Source organism: Citrus clementina, unplaced genomic scaffold (assembly GCF_000493195.1).
Source record: "Citrus clementina cultivar Clemenules unplaced genomic scaffold, Citrus_clementina_v1.0 scaffold_5, whole genome shotgun sequence".
Lineage (NCBI taxonomy): Eukaryota > Viridiplantae > Streptophyta > Magnoliopsida > Sapindales > Rutaceae > Citrus > Citrus x clementina.
In genome coordinates, this window is record NW_006262201.1 from 32,886,991 (window position 1) to 32,912,060 (window position 25,070).

Genomic DNA, 25,070 nt, shown 5'->3' on the forward strand with positions numbered 1-25,070 from the left:
AGGAATAATCTTATCTCAGCCCATACGAAAGGAATAACTTACAGACAAAACACAAAGAAAAAAAGAATGGAGTGAACAGAAAGACAAACGTAAAGTGTTGGTGAAAGAATATGTTATAGCTTGCTCTTAATAGCAAGTATGGAATGTGCATTTTATCTTTTTGGCTAACAAAAGAAATAGAAAATCAAATCTTAGGCCATACTCATTACTTTAGTATTTGAAAAGTGGACGGTTTGTAATTTATTGAGAGTGCACTCGTGTCAACAGCAGGGAAAAAATCCACATTTTATAAATTACAAAAGCTTAAAATTTATTCCTTAAAAATGCAACATGCGAAAAAATATAACTATATGTCTTAACTATGTAAATATAATATTACTCATAAAGATAAATATTAAAGAGCTGATCTCTTATTCTTACATATAACACTTCAGCTACCCTCTCACTTCAGCGTCATTAGTTCATTACCATGGAACCTTACCTCTTGGAACCTCCATCAAAGTTGAATTTGTCACCAATCTTTACAAAATATTAGTTTTAAAATAAAATTTTAAAAATGTAAAATTTCCTCTAATTTCTAATTCTTTTTCTTTTGTTTTAAAGAACAATCGCATTCGAATCCAACCAACGTGGATAGAATATGGCCACCATTCAAGATTCTAACATTATTATGCTCGACACATCACAAGATTTGCAAAAACCCCATCATGCTTGGAACTAGGTCCTCCTAAACTATTCCCTCTTTAAGTCCACGTTTCGGATACGTCTTGTGATACACATCAAAAAGAAAGTATAAATAGAATATGGTGTGCCTTTCACTCTGTACTAATAATCAATTCATTTGTATATTATCTATTAATTTCTGGTGCTACAGCATATATACCTCAGTATATACTAATCCTTGTGTTATTTGCTTCTCTGCTCACCCTGCTCCTATAAGCTTGAATGGTTATGCCCAACTGGCCCTCCAGGAATTAGGTTCTTAATTTTTTTTCTAAGATAAGTATTTGGATTTATTCCATCGGTGACTTTAGCTCAAAAAGAAAGCAATGAAGGGAAAAGTTGAACTACATAAATCATTCTATCCTGCAGAACTCAATATTTTTTAAAACCCCAAAAAATCTACAATTCTGTGTACGAAAGGTTTAAAAAAAATTCGAATGTTTGCATAAGAGAATATTTGCTAGAGTAGTTGTTACTTGTTAGAGGTGAGCTTGTGCAGTAACACGTGGTTACATTAAATTCTTTAGCAGGAATATCTCTGTTTAGAGACTCAAACCCAAAAATATTCTCAGCAAATAAATTGCACAGTTCTTGATCATTTTTTCTTCCCTTTTTTTTAAATTTCTTCCCCTGCTATGGTGCGCAATGGCAATCTAGTTGAATCAGAAACTTATTCATCACTAGGTTTAGTTGATTCTCTAGGTAAAAAAAGTTCATCATCTCCTCGTGTCTTGTCGATTCTTTCATCAGTTCTTGAGAGATCAATCCAGAAAAATGAATCTTCGTCGAAGGCATCAAAAAAGAAGGAAGTTGTCACAATATTTCATTGTTCACAAGCACCAAGTTTGAGCATTAGACAATACATTGAACGCATATTCAAGTACTCCAGGTGCAATCCTTCTTCCTTTGTTGTTGCATACATATACCTTGATCGGTTCCTCCAACAAATCAATGGTTGCCTTACGAGACTCAACATTCATCGCCTTCTGATCACGAGCTTTCTAGTGGCTGCAAAGTTTGTTGATGATGAGTAAGAACTTGATATCTCAACAACCCAGTCTGCTGCTTTCAATCAAATCTTTCGTTTTTAACTTTTTGATCTCTGAACGTGCTTGTAGGTGCTATAACAATGCATATTATGCCAAAATAGGAGGGATAAGCACCGCAGAAATGAACAAGCTTGAGCTGAATTTCTTGTTTACTCTGGAGTTTAAGCTTCACGTGACTACAGAGGTTTTCGCGAAGTACTGTTCACAGCTAGACATGGAAGGAGCAGCAGCCAAAGAGTCATGGGTTAGTCCGATGATCGAAGCATTGGGAACCAAACTTCGCCGGCTCAACAGGGACGGCAAAACCTGACGGCAGGATACAACTGCAGAGTCCCTTCACGATGGCCAACAGCATACTGTGATGATTGAAATGGTTTTTGGCTCAATCCAGATTCCAGACACCAGCAAACCAACTGGAAATCTATAGATGCCCCATCTCCCTGAGGATCACAAGTAATTTGTGCCTAGTGTTCCATAAGAGGGGAGAGGAAAATTGTACAACAATAAATTGTAAATGCACGTTATGATAAAATGCATTTTGTTCTCAATATCTAACATTTTCCGACCACGACACAAAAAAAAAAAAAATTAGAAAATTAGAAAATGAGTTCTTTTGGCAAATTAGGAAGATAAAAGAGAAGAAAAGAGCATAACAAAGGGCATCACTTTTAAAAAATGGGAACAATCTGTGGCAAAAAAATTTTATTGCACAATCCCTGCACACTAACGTGTTCCATTGTACATGTGATTTATGTTCTACTACTGGATCGCTTTCCCAAACTAGCTTACTTGATAAAACACTTCCAAAAGATAGAAAAAGAGTTGAATAGTAAAACTAATGACATGACATTTAAAATAAAATTTATCAAATTCTCTACAAATGAGACTCTGAGGAAACCCAATGAATTGGCACAATCAGCTGTATCTGAGGATGTGACTGGTTGAGAGACAAACGTTCAGCCTTTATGATGAGGAAGAATTCTTCCTTGCCAAGTAGACACGGTAAGCTGCAAGTCCGACAATAGTAACTGCTGCTCCTACTACAATGAGGAAACACATAAACATTAACTGGTATACAATTGAAAAAGGGTAGAGGAATATTTTCTACATCCACTGACACATCTCAAGTTCGAATGGCTCAATCAGAAATCAATATTTTCTTTTTTCACGAGAGATTGATAACAAACCTGAAACAATCATAAGAGAGCGATTTATTAGTCTATGGTATTGCTTTCTGGTTCTCCCAGCTTCAGTTTCTGGGATGCTCAAATGAGGATGCTCTGCTGCCTGTACGATCCTCCGGAAAATAATGTTAAAATCACCCAACTTCGAGCTAACAGGTATCGGAGCCTCTATCCCCATATCCTGACTAACCTACAAAAGCAAAATTTTCACCCCAAAAAAAGACAATGTTACTTCAGTTTCAGTCCTCCTCCAGACAGGTGATAGATTAACTAGAAAAAGGCAGCAAAACACCAGCAATATAAACAACAATAGAGGATCTAACGTCAAACCAAACTTTTCATGGGGACAATGAGAGAAACAAAGACATTAGAATTCGACTAAATCCTATAAAGGCAGTGGGGATTGCATGATTGCCAAACAAATTAAAAATCTTATCTGGAGTTTAGTTTACCTTGCCCAAGTAAAAAATTCTTATAAATATTAACGTCAGTAATGTTCAGACATTTTTGTTCTACCAAAGGAACACAAAAATCGTGCAAAATCACACAAGAGGAAAAAAACAGATAGACTCATAAAAAGCACAATGTGGTGATTTCTTAACTCCAGATAAGAGACTGATTGCTAATAGTTACTTAATTACTTGTATAATACCATCACTAAAAAAGTAAATACCCTGGTAGAATCCTGAATAGCCATTGCAAATGAATCCAGATCATCTTTAGCTGCTACAATGAGGCAAGGCACCTCAAAGCCAGTATCTTCACCATAACTGGCAACTTCCACAAGCAATTCAGTTGCTCTTTTCCATGAGGACTCATCGGAACTGAACAAGCAAACATCATCATCATCATCATCAAAGAATGAATATATATCTAATACGAAATGAGCAAAACCTAGGTTATGAGCAGAATAGCAGTGCAAAAAAGAAAAATACAAATTTCTCTCTCTCTAAATATATGCAGACAGATGTATCCAGATGAATGCAAGGAAAAGCAGAATGTCTTTCTACATTCTCATCCATAGACTTCAACCAGCTTTTTCATCATTTGCAGTTAAATCCCAGACTTGAAAATGCTGAACTATTTGAACTCAAAAGATTTAATGAATCATCAATTTATATGATTAACGAAAGAATACATTTTGGTCTTCTGTTTACCTATCATGAACAAATACTGCTATGTCACAGGCGGCCAAAGAATCTTTATTCGACAGCAGTTTTGCAACTGCTTCTTCAGGAATTTCTCGTAACACAACAGTTTTCTTCGTTCCCTATGGCAAAAAAATATAGTGGTAAGAGAACTGAACAGCCTCCCGGTTAATTAAATCAACAACAAATTGTGATAAAACTACAAAGAAAAATCATATTCTATCCGCTTACCCCAGGTTGATCGACAACATTTACTGCATATCGCTCATCAGTGGTTGGAGTATAATTATCGGAGAAGGGCCTGCATTGACAATCATCATATCCGGATTACAAAGTTAATGAAGAATAAACTAGCAATTAGATTAAGAAATAATTAACATTTTCATTCAGAAATCAGATGATACCTTCCTAGAAAAGAATTCAGTAGTACAGATTTTCCAGCCTTTTTAGGCCCAAAGACAAAGCACTGGAAGACATTTCTTTCAGCTTGTTGTTTTTTACGATCTATACGCCTTTTCCTCGTTACACGGATGGCAGAAGAAGGATCACCCGGATATCCAATGTATATCAAGTTTTCCACGCTACGAGCCGGGTCTAAGAGCGTCATAAGTGCCCACTGCAACATGTTATTTGTCATTTATCAGGAAGCACAAGGAACTGGTGTATGGAAAAATGATAGTTCTTTGCTTATATTAGTGGAAGTTGGCATTGAAATAAATAACCACACAAACAAAGGAAATCTCTAATCTGCGAGATTAGCGAACAAAAATACCTCTGACAAAAACCCATCAAGAGATAGTCCTCCCAATGCAGTTTTTTCTGCAGCATCCTTATATGGAGCTTCATCCCAAGGACTAAAGTCAAAAAGAAATGGGTCAATATTGGACTAACCTCAAAGTAGGAGCTTTACATTGTGGAAATTCACTAAAGCAAGAAAGTAACAACTCAGAATAAATCATAGCACTTACACCCCATTACTGTAACAGGTACTGAAAATAAGGTTCATTCAGCATCACTAAAACTGTTTGTCATCAGCAGTTCCTTAAAATTTATAAAACTAAATTTATTTCATCATTAGATTGGCTTTTACTTGCATGGTCAAACAGAAAACAAAAGAAGTTTAAAAGACTATCAGGTCCAACAGATGAGATGAACAGGGTGTCTTGCATTTAGAGAAAATATGTTGCAAAGAAAAGGATTTAATTACAATAATAATATTTATAAAGAAAAACATATACCATTCTGGGGCGGTAGAAAACAGATCCTCAACTTCAATGGGTCGCAGAGAATTATCCTGGAAGGAAATCCATAAGGTTAGGATTTTTGAGAACCAATAAACTACTTGGCAACCAGGAAATAAGCATATTATTTCCTGATAAAGATTTTAATCATTCAAAGGAAAATTGAAACTCTATTAACATGTTAACAAATAAAGTATTCGCCAAAGCACATGCCAGGACATACATCATCAGCGTCGAACAATTCAAATATTCCCTTCAAAAAGTCGATAGCTTCATTAGTCAGCTCCACGCTCTACGCAATATAGCCAAAGAAAAAAGTAAGCAGTACATTATTGCATTCAAGCACAGGATATCAGACATTAATGACAGATCCAATCACTAGGAACTGAATATAACAGTTGCAACAATTAAACTGCAATTTCACCTGGTCAGGTGCTCGTTTGAATGCTGAATATGGAATCAATTCATCCGCAAGTTTAATATCATTGTTATAACCAAATTTCCTTAGGACAGTCCATGTCGTCTCGAGACGCCCTTTTTCTATAAATAGTGCATGGAGGAATAGGAACCCTGCCAATGTAAGCCCACGTTCATTGACTCCTTCTCGCAATTTTTCTTGTACAACCCTTTTAACACCTACTATTTCAGAAGGTTGTAATGGAGAATTGAAGCATTTGACCTGATTACAACTATTATTAGCATCATCACAAGTCCAACTTCATAAAATAAAAGAACATGCCTTTAAAAATTATATTATCAAAACTCAAATACATGAACTAACAAAGATTTTATATGTAGGACACTCTAGCACCCTACCCCAACAAAGAGGAGGGAAAAAAAGGGAAAGTGGAAGAACCTGAAAATCATTCAGCTCTGCATCACTAAGGGCGCCATCCCTGTCATGATCACAAAGAATGAAGATACGCTTCAAGGCCCTCACACACCGAGGCTTCAAAGCTTGTGATTCCTGGTCAAATAAAGGGCCTGTTGGATGAAGCACTGCCTTCTGTGCATAGTAGAAAACCTCGGGGACCTACAGAGAGGGAAAACATAAATTTCGTATTTTATTCTCTTTTTTTTTGGGGGGGGGGGGGGGGGGGGAGTGTCGGGGAGGGGAGGGGAAGAAATATACTGTATTTAAGATGAAAAATAAAGTTTAGAGATGTGGACCAGGTGTCCACAAATATAATAAGACAGGAAAAAAAAGGAAGGGAAATAACCAACATAAAACTCATCCACTTGCCCCCAAGAAACCATCCTTCCCAAAACAAAACCCATCCATACAATATTATCCCAATTAAGCAAAAATCCCCTCCCAACTAAATGTATGAAGAAAACAGCCTATCTATGTTTTCTTCTTTTTTTCTTTTGGAAAATGTGATTCTTTGTTTTTGCTGTTTCTTTTTGCATTACAAAAGAGGGGAAATTAGCAGCATGAGGAAAGGGCTTATGCCAAAAGCCCAATTCTCTCCCACAACCAATCTATGTTTCTTTCAGAAATTCTTACTATTAAAATATGAAATTCAGGACACATAGCACTCCTCCAGAGTACATGGATCATTCAACTACGAAATCCATTATACTCACAACTTATTAATGAAGTTACTTTTAGATTAAAGCTAAATCCAAGACGCTAGAACATAGATCAAATATATTTATCATAATGAAATTATCAGCATAAGGAAAACTCAAAATGCAAAAAAGAAAAATAAATAAATAAATAAATAGATATAGTGATGGTGCAAAATGTCACTATGGTGCATACAACCTCCAAGGACATGCCTTCACCAGAACAAACAGATTCCAAAACCTTCACATTCCATCAGAGTATACATGCAGCCACATAATATTTCTGAACTAGTCCCGATATCAAAGCAAAAGAAATAGGAAAAAGGTAAGGGGCTGAAAATAAACCTGAATTTGTTTCAATGCTGAACACTCTATGCAAGTTTCAATCTCTCGAAACTGTTGCATTATTGGCATCATCACCTGTTCCAGGCTCACCTGCTGGTTCTCATCTCTTAAATCAAGCTTACAACCCACCACTATAACTGGCACTTTCACCTACTCACAAGATTAACATTTAACCATTACAAACCCAAAAAAATGTCAGACACAAGATAGCTCCCAAAAATCAAATATATTATTTCCAATTACTAAAATAAGGAGCTACATATTTCCAATTAAATAATAAGCTATGACAAGTTCAAGAAAAATATGTCTGTTTGTCATGTCATCGGAAGTATATTGGGAGTTTGGTACAATCAGCTATACAAAGTATATCTTTTCATGAATACAATATCCCCAGACAAGTCATCAAATAAGGCAACAGGACCAGAAGCAAAACTATGATAATTTAAATAAATGATTGATATAAACCTCTAATCGACGAAGTTCTGGAAGCCAGAAAGTACTCAATTCATCAAGAGTCTCAGGTCGATCACACGCATAAGTTAGCACAACAGCATCAGCCCGCCTGAGTTCTTCACCTAGTTTACCTCTATCCTCCACACTGGTAGACAAACACCCACAAAAGGAGAAAGAAACATTCAAATTTATGCAAAAATAAAACCGCTACCAACTGGCAAAAACAATTTCATACCAACCCAAAAAACTAAAGGAAATATATATTAACATTGAAAATATAATACTAGAAGTAGAAACTTCTACAAAATAGGCTCCTCATCCAAACTGGTGCGTCACCACTATGGCATCAATCCACATCATCTCTTTAAAGAATTTCATCTTTATATATTTTCAACTATAACATATCAATTTGTACAACAATAGTCCATATTATTATCGAAAATTTAAATATTGTATGCATAGAGACCTTGAAGGAGTATCAATGATGGTAATGGGGACGCGGTCTGGGTAGAAGTCTTCTGGCAGCCTGGTAGGCGGCAACACCGGTGGGACATTGGCGGGAAAAGTGTCTGCGGCGGCTGTCACAATCAAACTCGATTTTCCAGTACCCTTTTCTCCACATACAACAATTCTTACTCCTGTTTTACCGCCTGGGCCTGAATTTGCCGCTGACGCTTTTGCCATTTAACAAACACTGTATACATAATCAAAGAAAAGGCATCGGTATGAATGAAAATAAATTGTAAAAAAAAAAAATTGTTAACAATAACAAATAAAGCTGAACTTTTGAGCTAAGGTTAAGATTCTACGAAGAAATTGAAGCTCAGTCACATGAAAATAATAATACTGATAACAGTAGACAAAAAAATGAAATTTTGTTTTTAACGATTATGAATAAGTTAAAAAGTTAAGGCTGCTAGTGCAGTGGCAAAAGCGTAAATTACCAGAGTTTTAACGGGGCAGAACGAAAGGGATGGAAGCGAAGGAAAAGCAGGAAACAAAAAGAGAGAGAATGAAAAACCCTAAATAGGGTTTAGTGAATATTGCGATGGCGTAAAAGTAAATAACCTGAAGTAGAGTGGGTGAAAACGTGACACCTCAGGAAGGAGAAGGAAGAGGCGACGGTGGTGGACTGGTGGTGATGGTGGCGGCGGCGAAGATGAGAGAGGAAGTGTAAGTGTGTAACGAAGTTTCGGCGTGAAAAAAAAAAAAAGTGAAATCGAGTGTTTTTTGAATTTTTAGTTTTGCAGGCTTCAAATATTTTTTTTAATATTACTTTTTTCGTTTGTATGGTGGAATGATCAAACGGTTTAAAGTAAAGGAGAACGTACTCCTTATCATATGTACCGTACTCGACATTAATTAGAACAAATAAATTATGTAATTTTTTTGGGGGGTGAAAACATAATATTTTTTTAATAATCTCCTTTCCATAGTTTCGTAGAAACAAAAAAGTTTAGTTTGAATTTTTTTAAGGTAAATTTCAAGATTCTTAGTTATGTGTTAGCATATATGAATTATTGAAATTTCTTATGAATTTTATCTAATTTTATACTTCTCTTCCTCTTCATATTTAGCCCTTTTGTAGTTTTTTTATAAACTTTTCTTGAGAGATTGATATGAAGGATAAAAGGATTAATCAACTTGTGTTGTTTGTAATTAAAGAATTCAAAAAGAAAAATGTTGACTCAAAATCATTCGAATTTAGATTTTAACAAAAATAAATTATAATTTCAAAATAATACAGGTTTATTAAGGCCCAATTAAATCCTACTGAAACTCAATATAAGAAATTATCTGTACAACTACTAATGAAATCAATCCTGTTTACTTTAGAGACAAGGAAAGATGGTGTCAAAGTTAATAATTATTTAAGCTTTTAAAGTGAGATGACCTAATTGCAAATTTTTCTTAGGTTAAACTTTCCTTATAAATTCTTTTTAAATTTAAGGTCAATAATTACTTTCTCTTATGACAACTCTTTTGCTAGATGATTACTGCATCAGTTATTTATAATTTATTAAAATGTGTATAATTATTGTGGTTGAATGTTATGGAGACGGAATTATCATTTTTAAATGAATTTAAGGGGAAGAAAAAAGAGTTTGAATGAACTGAAAAAAAAATCGCAATTTTTATTTTCGAAACATGAACGGGAAATTTACAGTAATAACCAAAAAAAATTCCCTTTTTTTCATTTTAACCCCCAAAAAATATTTCTATCAACATTAGCCATTAAACAACATTTGAGACCAAAATACCCCTCCCTCATCTCTCCCCCAACACTCCATTTCACTCATCTCTCCCAAACCGATCCAACTCCCATCATCGGCGGCGACATCAACCCTCGTCGGCGGCGGCTCCATCTCTCACCGGCATCCGATCTACGATCTACAACCTTCAACAAAATCTAGGTTAGTTATTTTTCTTATTTTCATTAATTTAAAATGAGATTTTAGAATAATAATAGTTATAGCTTGAGATTAATAGTGGTGGTGATGATGTTTGTGGTGGTTGGTGGTGTTTGGGAGTATTGTTTTCGATTTTGGAGTGATTGTGCTTAATTTTGCGGGTGGGGAGGGAGGGGAGCAGGGCGCGCGCGCGCCCATCGCTGGGCAGCAGCGCGCGGCCATGCGCGGCACGCTGTTGCACCTTGCTTGGTGCGACAGCAAGCCTGTCGCACCAAGTTTTGCTGCGACAGGCAGCCTGTCGCACCAAGTTTTGCTGCGACAGGCAGCCTGTCGCCAGATCCAGATTTAGCCCAGTTGTTCAGAAAATAACTCATACCAGTAACTGATGTCGATTTGTGTTGGATTCGGGATTCGGATGTCGATTTGTGTTGGATCCGGATAAATTATGATCGGATTTTACTTTTATCGTTGTCTTTTGCGGTCACCGTTGACTGATGAATCAAGAGCGAAAAGCTGCTTTTGGTTTGGCGATATGGGAGAAACGACGTTGGTTTTGTTACGCAAAGAAGGGTAATTTGGGAAAAAAGGCTTGTGTTTGGCTAATGTTGATAGAAAAAAGTTCAGAGGGTTAATTGCAAAAATAATAAAATAATAATGGTTATTTTCGTAAATTTCCCAACATGAACCTTTTCGTATTACATTACATCATATTACAACATAATCTTGTTTTACAACTAAGCATCAGATGCTTGGGCTTAACAACCAAATTCACTTCAGAATATATAATGAAAAAGACTATGCATATATACCCGTCAAAATGTGTAAAATAATAATAATAATAATAATTTACTACTCGAATAATGTTTGATTCCCAATAATTTATAGTAAAATATTTTCTAAAATATTTCATGCAATTTATAATCATTTATCCCAAATTTTAAGAGTAACTTTCACTTTAATCTTGAAAAAAAAAATTGCCTTTATTAGAGATGAATAGATGATGATTTTTTGGATATAGACATAATATCCATTCGGTACTCAAATCAGAAAATTTGTCATTCTTAAATTTCAGAGGGCTTGTGAGTGTTGAAGATTTCATTAAGATATTTAAACTGTTAAGTCAACGACAAAGTTTGGTAAATTATGATCTATTTTTTAAATTATAATTACGTTTCGCAAATTTCCTGAAAAAAGTGGAAACTTCCATTAGGTAAGTACAGAGATGTCGCCCACTGAATTGTGGGGCTCCTTTGGCCCACAAACAAAAGTCCAATTTGATGATACACGGGCCTCCAACTCTCATGGTCAAATTTGGACTAATAGTTGAAGACCACAAAATGGTCGAAGTCAAATATTTCAAATCTCCTAATATGAAAGAGATATTTATCTAGATATCAATAAAAAAAAATTATAATAAATATAGTAAAAAATTTCTCTATATCTAAGAATTGATCATGGTCATTACTAATGTTAAGGTAGATAAAATGATAATCTTCTCCGTTAATGATCCATTATTAACATATATGCGCAGACAAGTTGCTCCATGTAACTGTATAGTTGATTAGTTGTTGATAATTCAACAATCATTTATCATCTCAGCTGCCCATATTTTACATATACTTAGATATATATGAGAATGATGTCATTCATCTAATTTAAATCAATTAAAAAAAAATTAAACACCAGACATGTTCAATAATTTATAGAATTTTTTATTTATACAAAATGTAGACTGTAGATCTCAATAAGTTTTATTTTATTTTATTTATTTAAAAAATATTTAACGAAATCTCTAACGGGATCTTAATGTTAATTAACGAATTAAGCCCGTTCAAAAGTCAAAAAGATTACATATACAACAAATACTGGGGGTAATAGCCTTCCTATCCCTATTGCTGTATGGTTTCTCACGCGGTGGTATAGTAAAATCATTTATACCAAATAGACCCGTAATCACTAATCCCTTCGGAATGATCCACAAGTCCTTCAGGCCCATTTGAGAATTTTTTTTTTTTTTTCAAAAAGTCAAAAACAACTGATTTCGTACTTTTTAATCATAAAGATGTTATCCTTCAAAAATAAAAAATAAAATAAAAAGATGTTAGATAAATTTTCTTAAATTAAATTTATTTATTTCATAATTCAAGTCATTTTAGAAATTTGCTACTAATGTTTAGATAAAATTAAGTCTTTTTATCATTTTTTATTTGAATTTTAAAAGAAAACAAAGAGTGAAGAAATTTTAAATTTATTTGTTAATTTTTAACTTCTTCAAGATTCGAATTTAGATAATTGATAAAAGAAAACTATTTGAGAATACTACTCGGTAGGCTAAGTTATTTTATTATTAAATACAAAATTGCATATAAAAGTATTCATATCTATAATAAAACAAATAATTCTCCGACGGTCAAAATTAAGGGGCTTTTTTTGTCATTGAATGGGAGTCATGCTAATTCCTAAAGGACCTATTTGATAAAAAATGAAAACTAGATACTGAATTGCTATTATCGATAAGAAAAATTCCATGTATCACATAAACACAACTTACTTCATTTCCACGTGCTGAGAAGGTGGCTATAAACATCGAATCGCGCGTCACACGTCAGAAAATAATCAAACAACTTGGTCGGAGAAGCCGTAAACCGAACGGACCCGAAACAAAAGAACCCGAGAAATCGCTTTCAAATTCCCAACAAAACGCCAAATCACACTCATTAACATTACACAAAACGACCCCCCTTTATATCTCTTTCCCCGTACTTTCACAGTTCACATTCAATTCCTTTCCCAGTTGAAAGAACCAACCCCTTTTTTTTGTTTTTTTAATATCTCTTCTCGTCTACGTAATAATTATGTGATTTGGTTGATGAAAAATTAAATTTTGCTTTGGCCAAAAGAAAAATGGGAGTTGATATTGAATCTTTATCAGAGGCAACGTCGGGAGCGATAGGATCGCTGTTGAGCACCACAATCTTGTACCCGCTTGACACATGTAAGACCAAGTATCAGGCCGAGGTTAGAGCTCACGGCCAGCAAAAGTACAGGTAGCCCATCTAATTCTCTTTTTCTTATTTTTGTTAATGTTTTTTTAATCATGCTTTGTTGTTTCTTGATCTGGGTATGTGTTGTTTCTGTTTGATCATGATCCAGTTATTGAAACTGGAAGTTTGATATTTGGATTTTTGAAGTTAGCAGGAAGTTTTATAGGCTGGATTGAATTTAAAAAATTGATTACCTGTGATTTGAAAGCAATATGTTTGTCCTGATTGCTTGTTATTCACAGAATCTCCTTTGGTTCACTTTTCTCTTTTGATGTGCCTTTGTTTTTCTGTTTGGTGAAAAATATTCCGTTGACTTAGTATGGACTTTTTATGATGTTGTAAAAGGGTGAGTTAAAGATGTAGCTACTTAAGTTTCATTGGCAAGCTTGGACATTATAATTCTAAATCCTTGTAACCTGTTTATAAATGCGGGTATGTTTGGGATTGAGGTGTTTTGGTGAGCAACTGCTGTAGAATGAAATCACTAAGTATGAATACTCGTGGGTAGGTGCTTTTGTAAACATTAGCTGCCAATTAAAAATAGGCGGTTACCGGACACTTGGTTGCTGTTGTATCTGAACTAGGAAGAAGTAAAATACTTGTAAACATACTCTTAGTTGTTGTAAAAAATTTTGCTACTCAAATTCAGTTATAGAAGACGCAACTGACCTTTGCTCATCTCAACTTAATATAGTTTTGGTCTAATCATAGTTTACAGGAACTTCAGTGATCTTCCTTTGTGTTGCCACCCTATATATTTTCTTTTCCTTATGTAGAACAATAAGTTTTCTCTTCTGGCTCAAAAATGGGATTGTATATGCTCCTATGAGAGTCCCTTAGGATTTATTTGTGCAAATTCTGTTGGATGGCTGTTAAAATCTGCATTATTCAGTAATTCTATTTCCTCCCAGATGTAAGATAATCAGAATCTTTCTCTAAAGGCCAAGTGTTTATGCCAGCAGGTGGGAGATCAATTTGACTTACCATTAATTTGATTTTTGTTTTCTTTTTTTTTCCCCCTCTTGGCCCTTGCAGGAAACTCTCAGATGTTTTATGGGAAGCTATATCCAATGGTCAAGTTCATTCGCTATACCAGGGCCTAGGAACAAAAAATCTTCAGTCCTTTATTTCACAGTTTGTATACTTCTATGGGTACAGCTATTTCAAAAGGCTATATCTGAAAAGAAGTGGTAACAAATCGATTGGAACAAAAGCGAACTTGATAATTGCTGCTACTGCTGGGGCTTGCACTGCCATCATCACTCAGGTGAGACAACATTTGGCAAGCTTTTCTTCTTTTGGTCAACAACCTTGGTTTCTGATATTGGAACCCAGGACCTATGCGTGGCTAATTTTTATCTGATTATGAATCACCGATTTTCAGATGTCAGTTTTCTCTAGGCAGAGAAAAAGAACTGAAAAGAAGTCGTAGATTTTTTTTTTTGTCATGAAATTTCATTTCTAATTTCAAGCTGTGTAGCATCATGTGTAACATGTGTTCTAAATCTTAAATTTGATGTTTGACTTCATCTTTTATTGTTTTGTAGCCCCTGGATACAGCCTCCTCAAGGATGCAGACAAGTGCCTTTGGAAAATCCAAAGGGCTTTGGAAGACCCTCACAGAGGGCACTTGGAGTGATGCATTTGATGGCCTAGGCATCTCTCTTTTGCTAACCTCAAACCCTGCAATTCAGGTACACAACTTCACCTTATAGTTTAAATCTAAGGAATGCATTGACTCAAATTACTACTCGAGTCATATTGTTCTTTCACTTGCAACACTTGAACAAGACTGAGATTAGAGTTATTATATTCTCTGCAGTATACAGTGTTTGATCAGCTGAAACGTCGAATGCTCAAGGGAAAACAAAATAAAGCAGGGGGCACATCTCCACAGGCCCTTTCTGCCTTCGCGGCTTTTGTCTTGGGTGCAGTTTCAAAGAGCATTGCCACTGTTCTGACATATCCTGCAATCAGGTACATTTCTACTTTCTGGAACTGTAGCAACTAATTGCTTGTTATACAGGGAGAATAAAGATATTTACCCCTGACAGGTGTAAGGTAATGATTCAAGCTGCCGACCCAAATGAAAATGGGACTGAGAAAACACAGCCAAGATCCCGCAAAACATTAGCTGGAGTTGTTTGTGCTATATGGAAAAGAGAAGGGGTTCTGGGCTTTTTTAAGGGATTGCACGCCCAGATCTTGAAGACCGTGTTGAGTTCAGCATTGCTTTTGATGATCAAGGAGAAAATTGCTGCAACCACTTGGGTTCTTATACTTGCAATCAGAAGGTATCTATTTCTTACCAGGGGTAGACTGAAAAGTGCTTGATACTGAGGTCGTTGATGGTAATACACTTGAATCGTATGACTCAAGACTCGTGTAAATACTGCGGCTGCCTTTGTTGTAGACTAAGCAAATTTATTTATAGCAATGGGTTTAAATTCTGAGATTGGGAGCTCAAACAAATAGCAAATAAGTTCATCATTTTCTGTTGGACAATAATCATGATTTATGCTGTGCTGGCCAACTGTAGCTTCAGCACCGGGACTAATTTTATTCCAGAGAAATAATCTACTACAGAAACCTTCACTCTCAGAAGAGTGTGCTTAATTGTTTCATTTGTATAATCTAATGAAATGTACTGTTGATGAAGGGAATTGATGTTTCTTTAGCCAAGTTTTATTTGTCAAAAAATTTTCGATTGCATCGCATCTTTGAATATTCAGCATTTCCCAATTTTATTGAGTTTTGTTCCTTTTCAAACTAAAACTAAAATGATTGAAAGCAAGACATGAATCCATTCTGTGATTCTTGATCTTATTAGCAGCCCATATGAAGAAAACTAAAATAGCTCATTTTAACTGGTGGGGATCAAATCCCCTCTCACGTCTGGAGGGGACTTTTGTCATTACTTGAAAAATGGAAAATTATTATGAATAAAGTTGACCAATATAACATAAGTTCTACAAATTTTGTGATAGCATTTGAGATACAAGTTTTAGTCACAAATTTTGTTATACCACGTGAGATACAAGTTTAGTCAGTGAGGAATTTTCTTATAATTTAATCATATATTGAGTAAATAATTTAATTGTTAATTAGTAATTAATTAAAAAAATAAAGAAATTAAATCTTATTTATATATTATTATTAAAAAATATATGACAAAAATTTAAAAAAAAACTCAGTAAAATTTAAATTAAGAGATGATCTTATTCCGATTAATTGAACCCGTAACCTTAAGTAAAGAATAAATAAATAAAAAAACAATAATTATTTAAATTCGTTTCTAAAAATGATTTTTCCTTTTTTTCATAACAATTTAATTGAAAACGATTTCTTTAAACGAAAAAATTGAAAACGATACCGTGGATCTAAAAACGAGTTTTAAGAAAACGAATAAGGCGACGCGGGATAGACCGAGAAAGAAAGAAGGAGAGAGATAGATCTACTTGAGCAGAGAACAGAAACGACGCCGAAGAAGAAGACGAAGAAGTAGAAAGAGGGGGGAAAAATATTAAAGATGATGTCCGGAGGCAATTACACGAGCATTGATAATCAGAAGCTCTCCGGATCCGTTCCTGTAAGTAATCTTATTTCATCTCTGATCTCTCCTTCTCCATCTATATAAAACAAGATTCCATTTCAACAACGTATAAGCAGATCTAATTTCGTTATTTCATTTAATTTCCCAGGCGGTTCCAGATCCAGGCCAGGTCACCGTCAAATTCTCAGGTCACTTCTCTATTTGTTTGTTTAATTGTTCAATATATTGAATCGGGTCAACTGAATTTTGTTGAATTTGTGTTACTGAGTAGTAGTAGTAGTATCAAAGATTTCCTTTCGGTTTGGTTGGCTAGCTATGTAATGTGATGTGATTATATTTGTTTGCTGATAAAATGTTGGAGAAGCATATGTAAATTATGATTATTGAATTGGAGCTGAATTGCTGTGTTAGCCTTAGCTGAGAGAGAATATGAGATTTTTTGTTCCAATTCTGAAAATAAGTAAGAATTGAGAAACTAGGATGCTTAATATACTGAATAAATGAATTATAAATTTGAACGGTGAACTGAATTATTTGCCTACGCTTAGCTCTGAGAGAGAATTTAAAAATATGATAGGTTAGGTTTCTCAATTTACTACTTAAACTCGAGGTTAGTAAGTGGATTTGGATTGAGACTAATGATTTATTATTGTGTGTGTGTGTGTGTGTGTGTGTTATACGTACGTTTTAGTTGATCTGGTGAATCTATTGTTGCAGACTCTAATCTACAGACATTTCCGCCTTCTGATACGCGAGGGAAGATCTCTGGTGTTTCTGGCCCTCCCAGTGATGTCGATGGTATGTGTATCTTTAAAACTAATATGATTAAGAATATAGTTGTTTACGTTATGAATAAATAATCTAGATGGATAATTATGTTTTATGTGTGCTATGTGATGGAATTGTGTATGTTTGTTTGTGTAGCACATGAAAGATTTATTTGTCTTTTTCAGTAGTTATTCATGTGGATGTGAATGAAATGAAATTAGAAAAAATTGGGCTTTTCTGCAGAGAGTTCTATGTATCCTGCTTTGTTAATTGTTAACCATTTTGAATTTTCATATCGACTCTGAATTCTATTTTCCTGGTTTACTGCTTAATTACTAATTTGTATTGATGCAGATACATTTTCGAAACCTGCCTCTGGTTCTTCTGATGAAGCTCAGTCTAGTGGTTGGTTTAGGGCATTCACAGTTGCTGCATACAAGCCCTACTTTGATGTTGACACTTCAGATGTTTTAGAGAGGATTAAGGACTCACTTTTTCCATTCAGAGATACCTTTACTGAAAAAACATCCGATAACCCAGATTTGTAAGCCGTCTTCATCAGTTACCGGTTTAAGTTACAGAAATGTTGTGTGGTGAATATATGTACTGTCAACTGGAAATGTTTTAATCTTGATACTCATGTAGATTCAGCGAGTAACATATCAAAATTGAAACCATACTATACATATGATACTTTGTGAATATTGATCAATTTTTATTATTGTAATATTTGCTACAGCAAGCTGGATATATGACTAGCTAGCCTATTGTCATAATGAATATCTCTTAGTTCCTTCTTCTCCAATGCTCTCAATCACTAGTAACAAAGTTATATAATTTCAAGTTGATACGCTGTGCAGGTATGGACCATTTTGGATATGCTCTACCCTTATATTTGTGGCCGCTTCTATTGGCACTTTCGTGACATACATATCACACAAGGTGAACAACAAAGATTGGAACTATGACATAAATCTGGTGCCTTGGTCTGCTGGCTTGTTCTATGGTTATGTCACAATTGTTCCTCTTTGTCTGTATATCATCCTTAAATACTTTTCAGCACCGTCCGGCCTCGTTCAGCTATTTTGTCTTTATGGCTATTCCCTATTTGTCTTTATTCCAGCACTGGTGAGTTCTTTCATTTTCAAAAAGCTGCTTCAAGTCATTCCTTTTATTTTTGGTTTATATATCAAATCCTTTTTCTTACTTAAAAGGATTCTTGCTGTGCATTATTTTCCTTCAGAGTAAACTATGAAGCTTAGGTATTGAAAACTCTGAAAAAGGATCTCATTCTTTGAGGCCCAAAATATACGAATGCATATTCATATAATTTAGAAATATTTTTATTGAATAGATATCAGTGGTATGACATCGTTTATTGTCTGTCACTAGAGGTTTTAAAAAAGAGGAATTAATGAGTTCATGTAACAAATAGATGAAGTGAATCACTAGGATCGTTTTCTTGACTTTGGCCATTCACCAGTTAGAGGATGAAAGGTATCTGAGAGTATGAGATTTTGAGAGGATTCGCATAGAATGTTGATTGTAACTTGAATATGATAATGCTGGATGTGCGAGATAGTCTTAAATGAAACTGAATACAGATGATTGGACTACTTTTAATGTTCCATTGTTGCCCACAACAGAGATACACTACTTTTAATGTTTCATTATAAGCCTGCTTATGGTCACCGGCTTGATTGCTAGCTTACAGGGTTATAATGAACTCAAACAGGCTCCTGTTGCTGTGGCTGATATTCTTTTCCTTGTGTTTGCAGTGTCTCTCTGTTGTGCCCTTGGAGATTTTTAGATGGGTAATCGCAGGTGTGGCTGGGTTTATGTCAGCAACCTTTGTGGCGCTTAACCTTCGAGCCCACATTAAATCTGCTGGAGAAAGGTGGTTCTTGATTGTAGCTGCGATCTTCCTGTTACAGCTGGCCCTGGCCGTGGCATTGAAGATCTATTTGTTCACCGTCACAGTATAAAATGTTTTTTCAATCTGGAAGCGTAAGTACTCATCTCACTATTTTGTTCACTGTCACAGTAAAAGATTGAACTGTTGTTTTGGTACATGAAAGCATGAACACTGTCACAGTATCCAACCAAAAACCGTTTTCCAATATGGAGGCACAAACGGACAGTAGACCACAGAGGAAAAAAAGTTTTGGTCTGTTGCACTCCATTGTTAGCAGGAGCCTTATACATCTATTAAAGCATCCATGTATTCATTCTTTTTGGAAATAAAATTTCAAATCGCCATTCTCTCTTATGATATTACTCCCTTTCTCTCTCTTTTTTTATTTTATTTTTATTTTTTCATTGGCTTACAATTCAAGCAAAGACTTTTTAAGTTATGCATTTGCTTACTTGGTTTTAGCGCGCAGCGCAGCTGCCCCCATGCTATATTCTAGGGGAATATTCCCCAAACGCACCCTTAGCCTTAAATTTCCTCATTGACTTCCATGCCTTAAGAAATTTTTGGTTCTTGTTGGATATAATCTACTTTCAGTGTGAAGTCCGATCTTTTTTTAGACAATGCCATACATTATTCATCTTCACATCAATTGATGAAATAAGATTCATGTAAGGAAGTCCTTTTAGAATAAATTCCGGTGGACATTAGAAATCGTGTTCCATGAAATTTGTTTGATACGCACTCCAAGTCAAACATGTGGGCTTTTTTTATCTTTCATTGGCTTGGGATTCTTAAAAATTCTAATAATGTGATTATAGGTTTCAAACTTAATTATGACATTTTATTATTGACTTTATTTAAATGTAAAAAGTTCACTAGTGTTTTTCCACGCGAAGCATGGGACTTGTCGGTGAAGAAAAACTGCAGCTTCTTTCTCCTCAAATTAGAAAGAAGCTATCTTCAATTGGGGTTTGGAATTGGTATAATTGAGTGGAAGTTCTATGAGAGAAATTTAAGACTAAAATAGATCAAAAATCCCCCGGAGGGGTGCCCACCAAAAAAAAAAAAAAAAAGCATACAGGAGAGTATAGAAAAACAAAAGGGAAGACATTAGACATACAACGTGAGTGAATATAATGATCAAGTAAGACAAAATCAACATGAGTATAATAGAAAATGACATGCAGTGTGAGAGCAGCCACAAGCTAGTCCAAGAGAAGAAACAAAGCGTACTAAAATATATATTACTTGAAACCCAAACCCAACAAAGCAAACTCTAAAGATGCCTTTTAATCAAATTATGTTGTTTCTTCAAAAGGCAAGCACCTTAGATAGTGAAACACAAACACATTTAGCAAACCAAAGTACCTGTAAACAAGTACTAGTAGCCCTAGAAAACTACATTAGCATGGACATTAGCATTTAGACTTTTAGGAAAGAAAAAATTATGAAGAAAGTGAAAAACAGCCCAATAAAGGGTCAAATATAAGATCCTGAAATTGAGGTTCCTTTAGCAGACAAAACTATATATATTTCAGCTGGGTTTGGTTTCTATTATTTTAATCTTATATAATAAGTTGAAATGTTTGATATTTCTTTCTGGAACAGTCATGGGCATGAATGATGATGCGTAGAAAATTTATACATTTTTCAATATTATTACATAAGCTATAAGCAAGCACATTCATGTGTCTTACATCCCTCGTTGTCTCTGCTAGCTAGCTAGGGAATTTGACCAAGATTTTTCAATCTTCACACACTCAAAATTATCTTTCTCTTTAAATTCACTAACTTACACAACAATTCCAAGCTCTCTCTTCTCTCTCTCTCTCTCTCTCTCTCTCTTTCTGAATACAAAATCCTAAAAGTGATTCCTAGAAGCCATGTTCATCTCAAGAAAGAATCAACTTATTTGTATTCTATTGATTGTCTCCAGCCTGTCATCTCTATATTGTCATCATGGGGTGGTAGCAGCTAGATATCTAAAAGATATGCAAGAAACTGCAGAGAATAACAATAAGCCTCAGATTTGGAACAACAAAACTTCTAGCAATAATGCTTCTGCTTTTTCTGCTGCTGATGATGATGGAGGGTTTGTTGCAACAATCAATAGAGAAGTTCCCTCTTGTCCTGACCCATTACACAACAGGTAGCCCTTCAGCTTTCAAGCAAACTGCATGCATTATTCAAGTCTTTGATGACGAGTTAGCTAGCTGTATATAAATTGTTGGTCACTCTTTATATATGGATTTTGAGAATGCTTCTACAGGATATAATTAAGTTAAGGCAGTGAGTTTTGAGTGATAGAAGAACTTCTTTTTCTAGGTTTTTTTTTTCTCTGATTCATAATCCTTATTCATATATCAAGAATTCAAAGAAGCGAATCTTGGTAAATATATGTTAGCTATAATGTTACGTTACTGCCAATTTACAGGAATATAATTGCTTTGTTGAAACGTCTTTTCATTCTTTAATTAGCAATTTCTTCAATTCTTTTTGCGGTTTGGGCTTCTGATTGGCTATATTGATCTTTGTTAATTCACGTCCTTAATTCAGTAGATGTTTTAAGATCAATTCAAGCCATATCAATGGAGTTTTTGGTTTGTTAATTTTTTTTATAATCTCTTTTGTACTCTTCTACCTACCTATTAACTTTAACTTTCTAACTCTACTTATTTAACAAATAAAATAGTGCAAATGATAAGACACCCTTGAAATTTGTATAGGTTCAATACAATATATTAATTGAAAAGCTCTTAGTCTTGAACAAGATTAAAAATGCTGAATTAGAATGTGGTGCTTTGTTGACTATTGAAAAGAATAACATATACTAGTGTGTCATGCTAATATTTGACATTTTGAGTGTAAACTTTACCAATGCTTTGGACTCTCTAGTCCAAAGGCTAGCTACCATTAAAAAATATCAAACAAGATATTGACCGGTTTAGCTCTTCTTCTTCTTCCAAAATTCAGTTTTATCTCCACTAAAATTTTTATTTTATTAATTCTTTTAAAAAAGATTTTTTTTTCTTATTATTCTTTAATGTTCTTTATCTTAAAATGGAAATATTGCTCTATCTTTTATATCTTTTCCAATAAAGAGAGCAACACAACTAAATACACTTTTATCTAAGTACCTCCTCCATTTAAAGAAACCAGTGTTAGGTATCTCCACTTTAACCAACCAAACACTTAATTTAATACCTATAACATCCTAAAAATATGATTACACTTTTATCTATTTTAATCGGATCCGATTAAAAAGAAATTAACTTCAATCTATAGAAAACATAGTCAAATTTACGCTTAAGTACATCAGTAATATAATTTGCATCCGTGAGTCATGCTTGCATCACCTTAACGTATATAATGTTTGAAATAATTTGTTTATAATGTTTGAAATAATTTGTTCATGTGTATAACTGTATGATTAACTTAATTATGAATAAAATGTGAAAATGATTAGATTATCAATTGTGAGTGAATTTTGTAATTAACCTAGAAAGTAAAAAAAATGCTGTTATTTTATTGATTATGATAGTAACAAATCAACTTATGAAAAAATTAAATTATTATCGTGGTGCTCCACATTGACACCGGAAAATGGAACATATGGACCCGCTGGTTCATGTACACAAACGCGGTTTGTTCCCCTAGGCCCTGGGCCCCTAGCATGTCCCTTTCATCTCACCATTCCTATCAATCGAATAGACATTTAAATGGTCCCGTGATCTGAAGGCCCATATTAGCATAATGCCGGGCCTAGGCCCGATAACGAAAAAAATTATATTTTAAAAACCTTCGAGAAACGAAAATGTTCATTCCTCAAGAAAGAATCAACTCATTTGTCGTCTTAAGCCAGTCCTCTCTTTATTCTCATTAAGGAGCCTTAGCAAGCAGGTAGGCATGTAAAAGGCATGCAAGAAGCTGCTTGCAGAGAAAAATAATAAGCCTAAGATTTTGAACAACAAAACTTCAAGCAAATACATCTCATGCGCCCATCAAACCTTGAATGCATGAGTTCGAGTCCCAACAATGTCCGAGTCAGGGCTCTCTCCCTGAAAAAAATTTCCTTATCATCCTACATTACAAATAGAATATATCTCCTTCCAGTACTCGCTTAAAGTTCAGTAGGGTTTCAACATAATATATCAATATATAAAAAAAAAGGTCAAATAATCAATAAAATTATAATAATCTGACAGCAGGTAATTTATGAAAAGCACTAGTCTTACCATAATCATAACTTTTAAAGGCTCTTACTAGAAACGCTTTAAGATAATAATATTTTACATGTTGAGTGTAAAGCCTGCCAATGTAATGTACTCTAGCTCAAAGACTACAATTTAAATATCAATAATTATCAGACAAATGAAAGACTCCCAGGTTTACTTCTTTGATTATTATAACAAAAATAATGTATTTTAATGTCGTGCGCCACTTTGACACTCAAAACGGAACACGTGGACCCGCTAGTTCCTTTTCACAAACGCTGCTTTGTCTTAGCTTTAAAATAGGAGCGAAAAAAATGGACCTGTTAAATGGGCTTAGGATTTGGAGGTCTATGTCAGTTGTGTTTGCCGGGTCAAGGCCCAGGACTGGCCCAAACATATTAAGGAATTCATCCTTCTTGGTCGATGGTTCATTATGGCCATGGCAAATCAATCAACTGAGAAGTAAAAATTGTAAGAATTTTTTTTCTTTCAATTAACCAATTATATTACTCAATTAATTATGTGCGGTAACTGTACACTGAAATTGAGTTATGCATTAATCTCACCGCACTAAAATTTAATTAGATCAGAAACCTACAATATTAAAATATATACGCGTTTGTGTACACACATAATATTTAGATGGTAATTAATTTTTTTCCTTGGGTGATAATTGACAGATCTTATGATTTCCCAAATATAAATTACGTATTCGAGTGACGAGTATATAAATGTGTGTAATAATATTATTGATTAAATTAAAAAAAAAAACTATGTGTACTTTTGGAAGTGATAAATGATTTCGCCGAAGCACTTTCATTAGAAAAAAGCTTGGCAAAAGTAGTCCCACCGTAACAACATAATAACATTGGAGTAATAACATCCAAATCCTTGATGTTCTTGTTTTCTCAACTAAGGACATAATTATTTATTTATATCGAATATGTCCCTAACACTTTTTTTTTGTACCACTAGCACTATTGAAATGGTGGAATTACTTTGTACTCTTACGTACCATTTACTTATTCATATATATTGCGTAAGGGAAAATGAAATTCTAATTGAAAATTTTATGATTTAATATGAAAATAAATATTTTATAAAATCAAATTCATCCTCAACTGTAAAATTTACAAATTAATTAGATAAATTTATTAAATCTTCAATATTAAATTAGATATAAACATGTTGTTTACAAAATAATTGAATGATAGTATTCAAACTTAAAAATAAATGTAAGAGTAAGTTGGTGATTTCCTAAATAATTTGATTATTTCTATAAGGGTGGGGGTATTTGAACCCACTATTTTCCTTTTAATGCCCACTTTTTGAGCTGAAATAATTATCAGATTATAACTAATTATTTTAATTCACTAATTCTCAAAAATCACAAAATTATCCTTGATTAACTACTTTCTCTCTAGTTTTTATCTTTCTAGTACTAATAGTCAAA

General features: G+C 34.2%; 4 protein-coding genes across 7 annotated transcripts; 3 read left to right on the top strand and 1 right to left on the bottom strand.

Annotated features, from left to right (window-relative positions):
- Positions 1–1,181: 1,181 nt before the first annotated feature.
- Positions 1,182–2,287, top strand: LOC18042160 (cyclin-P3-1). Its single transcript, XM_006433246.2, has 2 exons — positions 1,182–1,753; positions 1,842–2,287. Exons 1-2 carry the CDS (start codon positions 1,359–1,361, stop codon positions 2,080–2,082), a joined length of 636 nt encoding a protein of 211 aa, XP_006433309.1. The 5' UTR covers positions 1,182–1,358; the 3' UTR covers positions 2,083–2,287.
- Positions 2,288–2,459: 172 nt separating this feature from the next.
- On the bottom strand, positions 2,460–8,980 carry LOC18042161 (mitochondrial Rho GTPase 1). Of its 3 annotated transcripts, none has more exons than XM_006433250.2 (15): positions 8,781–8,957; positions 8,179–8,406; positions 7,725–7,857; positions 7,260–7,409; positions 6,202–6,378; positions 5,770–6,024; positions 5,569–5,637; positions 5,343–5,398; positions 4,877–4,958; positions 4,509–4,720; positions 4,336–4,405; positions 4,114–4,226; positions 3,630–3,780; positions 2,960–3,146; positions 2,460–2,812 (listed from the first exon to the last, which is right to left on the bottom strand). In XM_006433250.2, exons 2-15 carry the CDS (start codon positions 8,394–8,396, stop codon positions 2,736–2,738), a joined length of 1,950 nt encoding a protein of 649 aa, XP_006433313.1. In that variant the 5' UTR covers positions 8,397–8,406; positions 8,781–8,957; the 3' UTR covers positions 2,460–2,735. The 3 variants fall into 3 exon arrangements, with proteins under 3 accessions (XP_006433313.1, XP_006433311.1, XP_024039791.1); XM_006433248.2 differs by having other exon boundaries at positions 8,657–8,957; XM_024184023.1 differs by lacking the exon at positions 6,202–6,378 and having other exon boundaries at positions 8,781–8,980.
- Positions 8,981–12,733: 3,753 nt separating this feature from the next.
- Positions 12,734–15,849, top strand: LOC18042162 (peroxisomal adenine nucleotide carrier 1). The gene is made up of 5 exons (XM_006433251.2): positions 12,734–13,170; positions 14,203–14,434; positions 14,715–14,861; positions 14,990–15,144; positions 15,222–15,849. The coding sequence occupies exons 1-5, from the start codon at positions 13,028–13,030 to the stop codon at positions 15,499–15,501; spliced, it is 957 nt and encodes a 318-aa protein (XP_006433314.1). The 5' UTR covers positions 12,734–13,027; the 3' UTR covers positions 15,502–15,849.
- Positions 15,850–16,514: 665 nt separating this feature from the next.
- Positions 16,515–21,708, top strand: LOC18041535 (protein YIPF1 homolog). 2 transcript variants are annotated; one of them, XM_024184752.1, is made up of 7 exons: positions 16,515–16,756; positions 16,869–16,908; positions 17,438–17,518; positions 17,843–18,032; positions 18,349–18,616; positions 19,267–19,495; positions 21,340–21,708. In XM_024184752.1, exons 1-6 carry the CDS (start codon positions 16,697–16,699, stop codon positions 19,471–19,473), a joined length of 846 nt encoding a protein of 281 aa, XP_024040520.1. In that variant the 5' UTR covers positions 16,515–16,696; the 3' UTR covers positions 19,474–19,495; positions 21,340–21,708. The 2 variants fall into 2 exon arrangements, with proteins under 2 accessions (XP_024040520.1, XP_006433316.1); XM_006433253.2 differs by lacking the exon at positions 21,340–21,708 and having other exon boundaries at positions 19,267–19,747.
- The last annotated feature ends 3,362 nt before the right edge of the window (positions 21,709–25,070 follow it).